The sequence below is a fragment of the Bombus bifarius genome, unplaced genomic scaffold (assembly GCF_011952205.1).
Source record: "Bombus bifarius isolate JDL3187 unplaced genomic scaffold, Bbif_JDL3187 scf7180000009201, whole genome shotgun sequence".
NCBI lineage: Eukaryota > Metazoa > Arthropoda > Insecta > Hymenoptera > Apidae > Bombus > Bombus bifarius.
Genome location: NW_022884966.1, coordinates 1,312,694 through 1,327,925, shown reverse-complemented (window position 1 = coordinate 1,327,925; position 15,232 = coordinate 1,312,694). Strand labels below are relative to the sequence as shown.

General features: G+C 29.8%; 1 protein-coding gene across 1 annotated transcript; it reads left to right on the top strand.

The window, feature by feature from the left end:
* The first annotated feature begins 2,623 nt into the window (after positions 1-2,623).
* LOC117214578 lies at positions 2,624-13,513 on the top strand. The gene is made up of 5 exons (XM_033460768.1): positions 2,624-3,062; positions 3,477-3,544; positions 3,643-4,650; positions 4,887-5,216; positions 6,239-13,513. The coding sequence occupies exons 1-5, from the start codon at positions 2,651-2,653 to the stop codon at positions 8,681-8,683; spliced, it is 4,263 nt and encodes a 1,420-aa protein (XP_033316659.1). The 5' UTR covers positions 2,624-2,650; the 3' UTR covers positions 8,684-13,513.
* Positions 13,514-15,232: the final 1,719 nt, after the last annotated feature.

Here is a 15,232-nt window from a genome sequence, read left to right as displayed (position 1 = left end):
TATTAAAGCAGAAAAGTCTGCATAATATATTGTGTACATTTTTTCATCTATACATATTTACTGAATTCAGATCATCCCATAACTATGAACCACAATAACTGTAATTGTAAAAGAATTTGCTAATTGTTTTGCACTTATAATATTAACCCTTACAACTCTGACTATTTTTACAACTTGTCTTTTGCTTTGTAAATAAGAAATTTTATGTGTTTATTGTTTCTAAATAATTGTACAACTTATGATGCATGATGTACAATATAAAATATATTTTTTATAGAAATAAATGGCATTGCTTACCACATTGATACCTACATGGATAGATTTACTCATTTTATAGACTGATAAAAATCATTAAAGTGAGTAAATCTATCTGTTCAGTTGACAATAAAAATATTGATAAATATATATGTATCATACAATTTAATTTCTATCACCTATAACAATTATTTGCATTAGAATTTAATTATACATAAAGATGGTATTACAAAATATAATTGCATGGTTGGGTCTCAATGTGATAAGAACAAAAACTTAGTCAAATAAAATATTACGATTTAAGTATTATATTCATTATTTATTGTTCCAAACGTATATGACTAAGTTAAATTCTATCTCATTGCTATCTAATTCTCTTTTTATTCAAATATTAAATGATAAATTCAGAAGTTTTTATAGGTGAGTAACAGAAAACTTTAGAAGTTGTTAGGGTTAATTTTAATATCATATGAAAAAAAATATAAAAAATAATATATTGAACATTGTTATTCATAATTCAAATATATTTTTTCTTTTGTTATTAGATTGAACATTATAGATATGATAGAAATGGACTTTGAAGTCAAGATTAGGATCAATTACAAAAGTAATTACATAATATATTGTACTTTATAGTTTTATATTAATATTTAATTAAGAAACGAGTAATGATGTAATAATAATAATAATGTATTTGTAATACAATGAACAGATTTCCAAGTAAATGAACTGTAATTGAGAAAAACATAAAATTATACTGTATTAAAACATTTTTTAAAGTTACAAAAAATTAAAATTCATCTTGCAAAAAATCAATGTATATAAATTTTTGTACATGATAATTATATAATTCATGCAAATCATTTTTACTGTATTATAGAAGCAATGCTTATCAAAAATTGAATAAAGTATGTTATATACTTAAAAGTCTATAGAATGAATATTAACCAAGATTTAAATTTGACAGTCCTCTATATTAATCTTGTTACTGTAAACAAGTAGGTAAGAACAGTAAATACAAAGTTGAAAAATTACCAAATTAGTTTTGATTTATTCATAATTAGTTTACTTGTATTAAAATCCTCTGTGTTATACATACATATATAATTTTTGCAATCTTACAAATATTCTATATATTTTTATATATATATGTTTTACTATTAAGTTGTTTGTTATCTTTTACATACATTATAAAATAAAATTATGTTTACATTTAAAATTATGTTTCTTAACGTTACGGATTGAATGTTTTTTTGTTAAAATAATTAAATCTAAATAGAGTAACTTATATAAATTTTAGTTTAATTAAAAACAATTAGTAATTGCTATATCCTTAATTAGATTAAGCATACAACCATATACAAAGATAAAGAGAATATCATTAGATATTGATAATTAATTATATTTTTAGCAGCTATATTGCTATTTATGATTATATTAAATCAATATTCACTAACTTATAAAACTAGAGAGGATATATAAAACATATCAGCATCGCCATCGAACATGTAATTCTAAGGATAGCTGTCGATTAACAGGAAAATGGTGACTTACCTAAATATATACTTACCAGATGTACTTATTACTAGTGGCAACTAGTTTAATTTTAAATTTTAGTCTGAAGTAGAAATGGCAAGATATGTACACATCTTTTTCTTTATTCACATTTAGAGGAGTGAAATGTTTAATAGTAATTAATTAATTATTTTGATGAACGTTTATTTTACTGAAATATAAATGTATATAATATTTATAATCTTTTGCGACAAAAAAGTTTAGAAGAGAATATTTCTTATTCCAAGTTATTTCTTCCCAATATTTTTTATTTCAAAAGAAAATATTGTACAATTCGTTGTGTAATTATATTTTATTATAGTTTTTCTTCTTTTTTTTAATTTAAACTTCTATATCATATAATACAACATATTATCGACATTCCTACGTCTTATTTCAAAATTTATACCAATCTTTAGAGGAAATAATTATCGGTTTAGATTAAAAACAACAAAATTATAACTTGATAAAATTCAAATTATTTAAATATAAAAATGATTTTTAATTTGCCGGTAAGACCATATATTCATAACAAACGTGAATTATTTCAAAATGCAGGCAGTATTTTATATTCAGATGCTGATTATTATACAATGTAAGTGAGAATTATGGGCAATATATAGTTCTTTATAATCAAAAAATTACAGAGAAAATAAGATTGGGGATCGAAGATTCCAATGAATAAAAATGTTCATAGTACCTCTATATCTACTGGTCTTACCCCTACTCTTTATCCGATTTCAGACGAATAGAATAAGGTCTATTCAAAAGGCGGCTAAGAAGTATCCAATCAAATGTTGCGTAGTATCGTTATGTTCAGGACGTCGCTCACAGAACCAAGATGGCATCCGAAACTGGTGCAAGTATCGTGTCAAACGAACGATGTGATGTAAATAATACGATTCAGCAAGTATTTGACCCATTACAAGCGGAAACAAACAGTGTGAAAGTGTCAAGAACAACGTGGAATAGTGTTATCAAAGAGACAAACGAATTTTCGGACGATTTCGCTCTACATTCAATTAGGACGCCCACGATTTTCTCTACAGCGTCATCGTTTAATACAAACACGGAAGGGAACGAATTACGAAGAAACGTGAATTTCATGAGCTCTTCTGGTGATGTGGAGGAACGTATTAGTTTTAAAATTCCCATTAATACTGAATTACGTACGCCTTCCTTGGAATCGCACAGCATGTCCAATCAAAGGAATGATCTGGATACTGTTACCTGTATTTCTGAACAACCAGACGGTAATATCATATTTAACTTTATTTGATGTTATACAAATACATGAACTGATATATTGATTTTATTTAAAAAATTGATATACTAAAAAGGGTCGTGTGATGTAAAAATCGTGTTGATATTTATATCAGTGAAACTATTGTTTATAGTTATTTTAATAGGTTATTACGACAGTATAAAAAAAAGAGTAAATATTTATATATAACTGTAATTGATTTAATAATATTTATTAATAAGTATTAGATACTAAAGATACATTTTTGTCGTATGACATAAAATATATTTTTATTATACTTTATGAAAACAAAACGTTTATTTTTCTACATGAAAGATAAACATAAATGTATTAAATTGTTAATCAAATTAGAAGACTAAGTTTATATTATAAAATAAATATTATGCGTATGTGTGTATTATAGGGAATCCAGATCATTGCAACAATGAATTAGTGAAAACTTTAATTGAACCAGTTCAGCATGCTATTCATGTATGTGTATTTGTTTATATTTATGAAATTTGTACGGAAGTAATAAATAACAAAGCTTTTTGAGTTGTTATTAATCAGAATTTATAATTATTTATTAGGTTGACTTAGCATGTAGTAAAGATACAACAGTATCTGGTGGACTACACACATTGTCAACAAAATTAGAAGGATGTGTAAATTTTGAACATGGTAATACACCTCAGTTAGGGGAAAGCCCTCAAAGTAATGGTGAAGTGATCAGTAGCCCAAGAAGTCCAGACTATCCTCCAAGAGTTTCTGATAGCCCAAATAGTCCAAATACAACACTTCCTAGTAGTATGACATCGCCAATTATGACCTCGACTGTTGTAATGGATACAGCAAAGTATGACTCGGAGAACAGAAGTAATTTAACTGCTAAAGTTTGTAAAAATCTTTCTTACTCATTTTGTGGACAATTGGAGAAAGTTGAAGAAGTTCCTGTTACGCAAATAAAATCAATCAAAGAAGAGAAAACAGATAATGAGATGGATACAATTCACAGGGATGTAAAATTAGAGCTTATTGAAGTAAAAACAGAATTGACAGATTCTCAAGAGCAATTAGGCATAATTAAATCAGATTGGACTGGTGATAGCATAGCTACAACAATAGTTGGTCGAACAGATGTTGCATTGTCTCATGATAAATCAGTAAATTGTATTGGCACTACTTCTTCGAGTTCCCATTCTAAATCATACTCATCTTCAAGAGAGAAACGAAGTAAAGAACATAGTGAACGACGTTATTGCTCACGATGTTATAAACGTAGTAAAATAAAACGAGCAAATATTGGGGTACAATGTAAACGAGATCGTAGTATAGTTTCATTAAGCAGTAAACCAATGTCTCATCCATTTTCAAAATCTACAAATGAAAATCTCAGGTTAAATTTGCAAACAAAAAATTATAAAATGCTTCACAATACACCAGTTAAAAGTGAGTTATTAGAAGGCCTAAAGTATAAGAAATTCATTCACATAGAGACTTATCCTAATGGTGGTGCAACTGTTGTGCATATGTATCAAGATGAAATTGATACATTATCTCATGAACAACTAGAGGAATTAGCTCAAGAATATTTTAAAGTACGTAATATAAATATAAGTTAAAAAGTTATATTAATAATAATTGAAAGTTGCTAATATAAATTAATATAATTGTCTAAAATAATTGCATTTTAATATTACTTCAATAAAATAACATATGATTGGTTAATATGGTCTATTAAAATTGATTTTAAATGATGCAGAGAATATGAACTAATATAAGTTGTACGTTATATAATGTAACAAAATGTAAATAAAAGAATTCAATATTATAGGTAGTTTTTGGAGAGGATGAAAATGGTAATGCGTATCATGTTATGGGAATAGTGCACAATGCTGCAGCATATCTTCCTGATCTTTTGGATTACATGGCAGATAATTATCCTACATTGACTGTTAAAAATGGTGTATTAGGGAGAAGCAGTGATATAGAAACTACAACTATGGTACAGTACAAAGAACAAGTGTGTAAAGCTTATAGTAATGGTACTGTTAGATATGGACCTCTCCACCAAATAAGTCTTGTAGGAACTGTTCATGAAGAAGTTGGCGGATATTTCCCAGATCTTCTACAGAAATTAGAAGAGAATACATTTTTAAAATTGGTAAGTATTGGTTCCATATTTTAAACGAAATAAATAATTAGATTTATTAAAGAAATAGAATATATATTTTTTTATTGTTTACATATGTAGTTTTTGGAAAACATGGTTTCAAATATAAAATTACTAACTTTATTCTTATGTTATTCCATATAAAGTTATGTTGTATAACATTGATATTATAATTATTTTACAATAATCTGTACAGCAATTACGAGTATACTGATATATTTTTGATATATGATTATATTGGTAATCTGTGATCTGTATGAAGCTGTGATCTGTTATAGATAGTTATAGATAGTTATAAATAAGTCAATGATACAAAGATGAAAACATTTATTGATTATTTTAATTTTTCTTTAAAAGCATTGGTCATTATCCGTGAATTTATAAACTAGTAGAAAAAGCAATTTTTGATTCTTTACTAGATGTATGTAAAAATATAAATGTATAAAATTTTAAATGTGTCTAATATCCCCAATATACATTAGTACATGCTCACAAATTTTTATTGATTTAATGATACATATTTTTATTAAATGTAGGCTATAGATACATAGCATGGGATATTTGATTCTGAAATATTAGTTTGTTTCTTTCTATATTGTACATTATAATATAAATTTAAAAATATCCTCAAAATTTTGACGTATCAACATAATGGAGTACCAATATACTTTATTTGTAGGGACACATTAAAATAATTATTTATTTCAGCTTATATTGGAGAAAGAATAAATCATATAAATATACATACAATTAAGCCAAGAGATAAAATATTCATTTAAAAAAAGCTAGAAATCCGAAAAATTATAATATATAATAACTTACATTATAGATTAAATGTAGTAGGAACTATTTACAATAATTCTCAATGAAGCATTGATAGATATTACTCAATTATAGAATAGCCAAAAAAGAATATTTTGTTAGAAAAGAAAAGACAAGAAATGCATATTTCCACGAAAAATGAATTTATGTTTACATACATAACTTATTAAGTCTTTACCTTTTTATTTTAGACTATGCCTTGGGGTCCATTATCTATTGTAAAGATGGATACTCCTGAAGAATCAAATGATGGCCCAATTTTATGGATCAGACCAGGTGAACAGTTGGTTCCAACAGCCGATATAAATAAAAGTCCTTATAAACGGCGCAGAACAGGCATTAATGAGTTACGAAATCTACAGTATTTGCCACGCCTTAGTGAAGCTCGTGAATATATGTTTGAAGACCGCACCAAGGCACATGCTGATCATGTTGGTCATGGATTAGATAGGATGACAACAGCAGCAGTTGGTATATTGAAAGCTGTTCATGGTGGACAACCATCGGAATATAATAGAATTACGAAAGATGTTGTAGCTTTCTACGCTGGCGATTTTCCTGAACTAGTCGAAAAATTACAATTAGATCTTCATGAACCACCAATATCACAATGTGTACAATGGGTTGAAGACGCCAAATTAAATCAATTACGTAGACAGGGTATTCGTTATGCTAGAATAAATTTGTATGATAATGATATTTACTTTTTACCGCGTAATATAATTCATCAGTTTAGAACGGTTTCCGCAGTTTCAAGTATAGCATGGCACGTTAGATTAAAACAGTATTATCAAGAATCACAACACAATTCAAGTGTTAGGCATGGACGTGTTGGACACGAGCACCGTATAAAGGAGAAGAAGCCACTGGAAACTGTGAATATAGGAGACGAACAAAAAGAAAATACAAATCGTCAACGTGTAGAACAAAAACATTCTGTTGATTCGCTGGAAGAGAAAAAAGCAAAGGAAAGAGCTGCTGAATATCAAGGGAATTTAAAGAAATCAGATCATCATGGAAAACGTAAAGAAGATCGTAAGAGCAGAGACCATACAAGACATTCTTCCATTTCAAGTAAGAGGAAAGATTCTATAGAGAATAATGATAATTGTTCCAATCTTTTTAATAATAAGCCTGCAAAAACTAGTACAGTAGAACAAAAACAAAACAATGGAAAGAGAGATGATAAGAGATCTGAAAGGAGACACGAAGATCGTCGTCGATCTAATGAAAAATCCAGTCATCATTCACACAGTAGTGGCAGTAGCAGCAGTAGCAGCAGCAGTAGCAGTAGTCATTGTGGGGAGAAGAAAAAATATGATTGTAGTAGTCATAAGTTAGATCATAATCGAAGTCATCACAGTCGATCCAGCACTAATACTACATCGAATAAGGAAAGCATTTCAAATATCACAGAATCTAAATCGGCGAATAAATTCAATATTTCGGGATCTTCGTCGAAAGAAGGTAAGAGACGATTGTGCCCGCCAGATGTTTGTTTGGAACATGAAAATTCTGATTGTAACACCGTTATTCTCGAGCCAACTGTGTTAACGCAACGACAGTTAATAGCGACAACTTACGCAACAGAAGTTGTTGACAAAGCGTTAGAAATTGCGATATATAAATCAAAGACTGACGTAGAGGAAGTCTGTCAATCTTTACGGACTGGTGTTGCAGAAGCTTCCAAAGAAATTCTGGAAAAAATTCATAAGGAAAGTTTTGAAATCGCTGAACAGAAGTACAAAGATGATAAGACAAAAATAGAACTATATTGTCAATTGTTGGAGATGGAAACTACATTGGCATTCACATCGAAAATGGAATGTGCAACTGAAAATGCAATAAAAGCGCTAATCGAAACGGCTGAAGATGAAGCAAAGGAAAGATCAAAAAATGAAAAAGTTTGTATATTAACTAGTGGTAACACGTGTGAAGAAAATTCATTACCAACGGCGAAAATAACAAATTCTTCCTCAATAATCTCTACGTCTCCGTTAACAGAAACCGAAAGGCACAATAATAGGAACGTTAGCAGCGATGAAAATCCATCTAAATTAGCACCCGAGGCGCATGCAGCATACCCAGAATCTAGAAGAAAGCATAGAGATGATAAAAGTTCTAGAAATCAGCGGCATAAAGACAGAAGAGATCGAGATAGGCGTGACAGAGATCACAAGAGACATCATCATCGAAGTCCTTCGTGTAATAAATCGGAGAATAAAGCAGCAGAAACTACTAGCAAAGAAGATTCATTGAAAATTATCTCACTGCCCAAAGATTGTAACATTTCTAGTAAAAGTACCGACCGAACGGATAGTAAAGACGACGATAGGAAACTGGAAAAAAGGAGGGACGGGCACCACAGTCATGGAAGGGATGGACAGAAAAGATCATCCAGCAGTCGTTCATCGAAGGATGATGCAGCATCGAGTCGTTCTCATTCATCGAGTTCAAATCACAAAAGAAAGTCGAGTTCGTCCGAAGAACATAAGGAGCTAAAAAAAGCGTGTATAGAAAAAGACGTTGTCACAACAGCAACGACAGAGGACAGTACTCTAGGCACAACATTAAGTCTGATAACAGTGACAACAGTGGCTCAGACAACAACGACAAATACCGTCGTATCGACGTGAAAAGGTGAAAATTATCTTAAGCTATAGTACAATCTGCTTACTAGACATAACAGTCCGCACGGTCGAGCTCATATGCCGATAATATTATGTGTGTGGATTCTAACTGATTTGGGTATAGTACATTTGTATTGTACGACCGGATTTACAGAAATATGAGACGCTTACCAAAATAAGAAGTATCATAAAAATATGTCAGACGTCATCAAAGTAGAAATAATTGCTACATTTTACGCAAAGACCAGTTAGAACTATTACTAATTGAAAATTTGCTACGTCATCATTTCCATGCAATTCTACACGCCTTAGCCCTAGCAAAAAAATTGAAACTGTAAAAGTAGTATTATCGTCTAAAAGCACTTTCCAAAATTGAATCGCAAAAATTATTTTACTATAAAATCCTTGAGCGTCTCATATACTGTTGAGAGTGAAAAGAAGATTAAATAAATATTTATAGAATAGGTGACCAATATGATATATGTACAAAAGAAATTTGTACAAATTTGTGATCAGAAATTCGATCGGTACGTTAGTGCCGTACATTGTACATAGATTAATACATTGCTCTATTCGAAGATTTGTGCAACAAATCTTATCTGAACTGTAAACATATGTACATATAAATGTATGTACGTATGCGCGTGTGAGGACTACGCGCATGTTTGTGTGTGGGTGTGTGTATGTGTATGATTTTGTGCATGTTTATATGCACATACTGCATGTACAGTTGCATGCGCTTATATGCGTGCATACGTGTATATGTATATGTGCGGGCGCGTACGTGCGTGTGTATATATATATATATATGAATAGTTGGAAAAGAAGATAGAAATGTAAATTATTTATAGTTACATTGAACATTCTCCACAAGTTGAAGATATTGATTTACTTTAAAATTTTACTTTCCTTGTTTAAACAGATATACTAAAGAGTGAAACTTGATAACCGGTCTAAGGAAAGGATTGTTCTAACTTGTAAATTACTTAAAATTCATTTTAATGATAAAAAGAGAAACTATATCTTATGTAGTGGTTATTAAATGAAAAAAATATAACGTTCTACCAAAAGCTGTACATTAACAAAATTACACGCGTATTTTTATGTCTCTGTCACGATAAGTCTAATTATCGTAATATATTGCCGGCGAAACTATGTTAAGTGCTACTAGTTTGTGAAACTAGTTTTTTATATTTAAAGAATTTTTATTTATGCGACAAACTCGACGAAGATGAGCTTGGATAACATGCTCGATGTGTATGTATAAAGTAGTCTTACTGTGTCATATACATACAAATAATATTTAGTTTAATGATTAACAATTGATACAGGGAACTGTTGCAACAACAAATCATAATATACTTTCCGCATTCGGTTAAATGTATACAAAAAAGAACTTGCCTTTCTGGGTAAAGTGCCGGTAAATGACCGTGTAGATTTGTGCATACAGAACATTATTTAACAGTAGAAACTGTTGTAAGAAATCAATATTCGTATAAGTTAATATATTCTGTTCTACAAAAATTATAATTGGCCTATTTAACTTTATTTATGTCTAAAATTAAAAATTATTTATATAGATATTAACTTTTGGAAAATTTCAGTTTACACTTAGTACTGATAAAGCAGTAGAAAACAAAAGAACGTTCGTATGATATGTATATTGTTCTCGGATAAAGAAATTCTTTTCATTAAAATAATAAATTTTCTACAAAATAGCATTCTACTTTAACAAATTTTACAATCATTATTGCTACAAGTATAACATCTGCATCATTCAATGATCATGTTTGCACATCCTTTTGTTTTATTTAATTTTGAATTTTCTCTAAGTTTCAAAGAAATATTCTATTTAATCGTTGAATACTCGCAGAATTTTCGATCGCTACTTTCATTTGCAAACTTTATTTTCCAGTAAAACATAAAAAAGAACAATATTATGCAATATATTTTACCAGTGTTTCTTTAAATAATTTTAAATGCATTGTCTGGAATTGGGTTGTAATACTTATGAAACAAAATCTATCGAGTAAAAACTTAAAATTTCAAATATATTATATTTTATGAAATATCTAGAGTAGTTTGTGTATATGTTATCTTTAAGATACTTTACACTATAAAGAGTCTGCCGTTTATGATAAACATATTATTTTGTAATATTCCTTTATATTCTTTCTCGTTCTTTTATTTTTCACATATCAGTGTGTACAGTACTGATTATGTTATTATTTCAAAGCTACATATTGCGAATATTTTCTTTAATTTTAAGTTATTTGATATCATCTTACATGTATTGCAGTATGAATAATAATATTAGTAACATTTACACATCGGTTATTATTAAGAATATCACATTAAGTTATATATATATATATATATTTATATAATATGCTAAATTCATACACGTAATATTAATGTACTAGTTTGTTTTCAAAAAATCTCAGATTTTAAGATCCTCAGACTCTAACATTAAAAATATTTTTTACATGCTTGTGTCATGTGGTGATTTCTTTGTTGTATTCTTATTTAAGTTTAATATTGAACGATTTCTATTGTTTTGCAAAGCACCTATGTCGAGTCACAATTATAATATATAACAATAAATTTTGATGTTACAAAACATCTAATAGTTCTCTAGTGTTGAATTACAGCAGCATTTAGTCATGTTTTTTATATTACGTTTTACAAACAGTATTTTATTAATGCTTTAGAGATACATCAATAATGTTTTTCAAACCCTACTTACTGATGACTTCTTTAAATAATTTTATTAGAATAATATTATAGATAAGAAAGACGTAACAAACATAAAAGACACAAGTCAGAAGAAGTAAATAGTTCCATCGACTTTATAATATTTTGTTCTTTTCCAATTAGTCGTAAATGAAATTATTTTATTTACAGATATATAGAATAACTTGTGATTAACATTATATTTCTTCTCATTTCTTTTCATGCTTTAATTTATGTAAATGTATCTAAGTATCTATACCACTGACAGGCATATAAAAAGTAATTTATAGTAATTATTATCAAAAGAATGACTACAAAACATTCTATTGATCCCACACTAATTAAATTTCCATAAATAAAATTTATGGAAGAATTTTGAGAATCTGTATTCTATACAGGGTATTACAGAACATGTGGGAGCCACTTTGGGAGCTGATCGTACACCTAAAAGAAAAAGAAACCCGTGCGGACATACGAACTATCTGTCTTTCTTTATCAGTTAGAACGAACTTTATTTTGATTTTGTGTTATCTAATTACCTTTATAGAAGATGCTGAAAATCAGCACCTTGCATTTCAAAGCAAGCCAGTAGACGTCTTGTCATGGATTTGGATGCACTCTGAATGGTTCCTGATGCTTTCTCCAATTTGTTGAGAAGCTTAGTGCTGAACTCTAGTATTTCAACATTTTTAATAGAGTTTACTCTGGTTACAAAATTCGTTCTATCTTATAAACAAAGACAGACGGAGCATACATATATATGAATGTTTTTCATTGTTTTTACATGTATAATCGGTTCTTGAAGTGGGTCCTGCATGTTCTGTACCACTCTGTATATTATCAACATAATAATTGGACCGAAAAGAAACTGAAAACAAATTATTGTTCGTTTTGCTATGTTTTATGTTATTACACGTACTAAAGGAAAACTTGTTAAAGGCGTACTTAATCTATAGTCGTCTTTCAAATTGGACCAAATTGAAATAACAACAAAATATTTACTTCACTCTGTCATAAATTATTAGATATTTGTAAATAATTGTAAAAGTCTTCTCACTTGTATGTATTATAGCGATTTCGTTGCACTGAAAGTACTTTATTGTATCGACGACTACATTTTTGCATTTATAAGAACGAAATATTTACAAATATAGAAAGTGCACATTGTCGAGATAATTATAATTTAGATTAATTTAAACTTTGGTGCAGAGTAACTACAAAAGGATGAAGATGCGATGTTTGTTTAAGAGGTATGTTACATTTCATTATTGAATTATTATTAACATGATTTATCAATAACAGTTAAATTTAAATACTTTCATATATAGTTTTAGATAATGTATAATCATGTATATACTACTATATGATATACATATATATAAATAATAATTATTTTCACAAAAAGCACTTTAAAGTTTATACCTATTAGTTTATATTTTATAAACACTCGTTAATAATCAAGTCTTATTTCGTTTCGGGCAAAGATTTTCATGTTTCGTGAAATATATAACAAGATTTATACGTATAGCGTCGAATTGATGCATGTACTTACAATAACGATATACATGTATGTATTTGGTTTTGCAAAAGCGAGAAGACTTTTACGATTGTGTCCAAATGAAGAAGCTTCGTATAAAATGAAACGACACAGGTGCTAAACATAAAATATTGTCGACTTTGAGGTGCCTTTAGTCTATTCGTCATAAATCACTATGATTAATCAATTTATAGACGTTACGATTATTTTCACTAGGTAGAGGATAAATATAGGATACACAGCTCTGATCCCATTTAATTGCACTTAATTTTGTTTCTGAATTGACTTTATTTTGAGAACGAGTGGGTGGAGAAGGTAACCGGAAATACATACGTATAAATGATTCTCTTTATGTCGATATATGTACAGCAATCATCATCGATGTAAATACACGTAAGAGAGAAACACGATATCCAAGTTTGTTTTATACGGAAGGAGTTGCTTGTAAGATCAAGCTATCCATAGTATATTTGTCGATAAATTTGTATTACATTACAATAATACAGATACAATGTTGAAAAAGTACGAAGTAAAATAAATGTTGATACTTAACAGAGAGAAATATAGTTTATTTTAATATTTAAATATTATTAAAAATTAGTTCGATAAAACACTGAATTGAGATGCGATAGGATGTTAGTTATTTCTTTTAAGAAGAAAATAATAGAAATCGAATACACTGAGGTATTATAGCCTACATTGTTCAATCTCTTATTTTATCTAAGATGTAATGTACTGATTGTGAGATTATTAGGGTGTCGTCAGACAATCAATAATATCGTCAACATTAGAAGGTTCTCAAGGAAAATGCGGTTTGTTAATAAATATTGACAATATTGTATTGGCAATATACATATATATATACTGATCCTTTTAGTCGAGAACCTTGAAATATTGACAGTATACATACATATACGTATATGTCGGAGATGAAAAGAACACCGGAGCCTTTGGAATTTTGGATAATCCCGCAACATTGTAACCTAGAGTCTACTATAGCTGTAATCAAACAATTGTAGTTATTCAACCCGATTGTAATTATTCGAGAATTGTGATAATGAGCTTGGGCTCGAGGCGACAGTCAGTCGCCGAACGTAGCCGCGGTCACGGGATGAACGCTTTGTCTAACAAAGGTATGGAGTAATTCTATAGCTCTCCTTAAAAGAAATATTCGTGGCGACACGCGACAGTAAACATTCCAACGGTTTCTGTTCTGTGGCTCGCCACACGCAAACCCTATTCTTCGAGTAAGATGATTGCCAGATGTCGATGCGTCTCCGCAGTACATGTTCGGCTAGCCCGAGGGCCCGTTATAAATCTTAAGGTTTAGTTAACTAAAGTCCTTCAAACAGACAAACAGTCTTTGTCCCAACTACGGGAAGATAGGGGAGACATATTTTTCAACGAGCGGCGTCTCCCACTAGCAACTTTCCCTCGAGGGCGGCTAACATCCTTTTCTAACCACCGATATGGAGATTGACCAATTAGCAGCAACGCCAATTTCCCTTACTTTCTGAACGAAGGCTTTTCTCGACGAATCCGATGATCTCGTGTCCTTAGACACACCCCATTATAGTTTTCCTCTGTGGCATGATCGGGACGGGAAAGACATTCTTTCTCGCGATCTCATTGATGAAAGGAGTAACCCTTTACAACCAGTGAATATTACGCGTCCGACTTAGATTTTGTGAGTACGTTCATCTATCATCCCGTCGACCGCGGATTCGTTATTGAACCTAGGATCATTGTCATTAGTTTCTCGAGCACCTAACTACCGCGGTTACTTGTCCGGTTCTATAATAATCGTATTTGCACTAGTCAATGTCTTCTCCATTGCATAACGACAACGTGTAACCCAAACGAAGATTCGTTTCACGCCCCTAACCCTAATTCTAATGTAAACCCGACATATACATATTGATAGACTAACGGCACCCTTATGGGATTATCAAGTATGGTCAAAAAGTTTAATCGAATGTTATTTCAATTATAATTCAATATTTATAAGTTTCTAATCATTCTTCTTTCAAATATTTCTTCTTTAACGTTATTACTTCTCTTCTGAATACAATATTGAATAAGTTGATACTCTATTATCTATATTCGCTATTTATCTGGAACAAAAGATTTCATGATGTACACGTAATTATACAGCGTATAGTGTATGTATATGTAGGTAAATATGTAGGTTCTATTTCATTGCCCTCTTAATACATACGTGTACGATATACATTGTATAAACATAATTATCTAGGATCGTATCATTATTTTTGATCAATTTCATT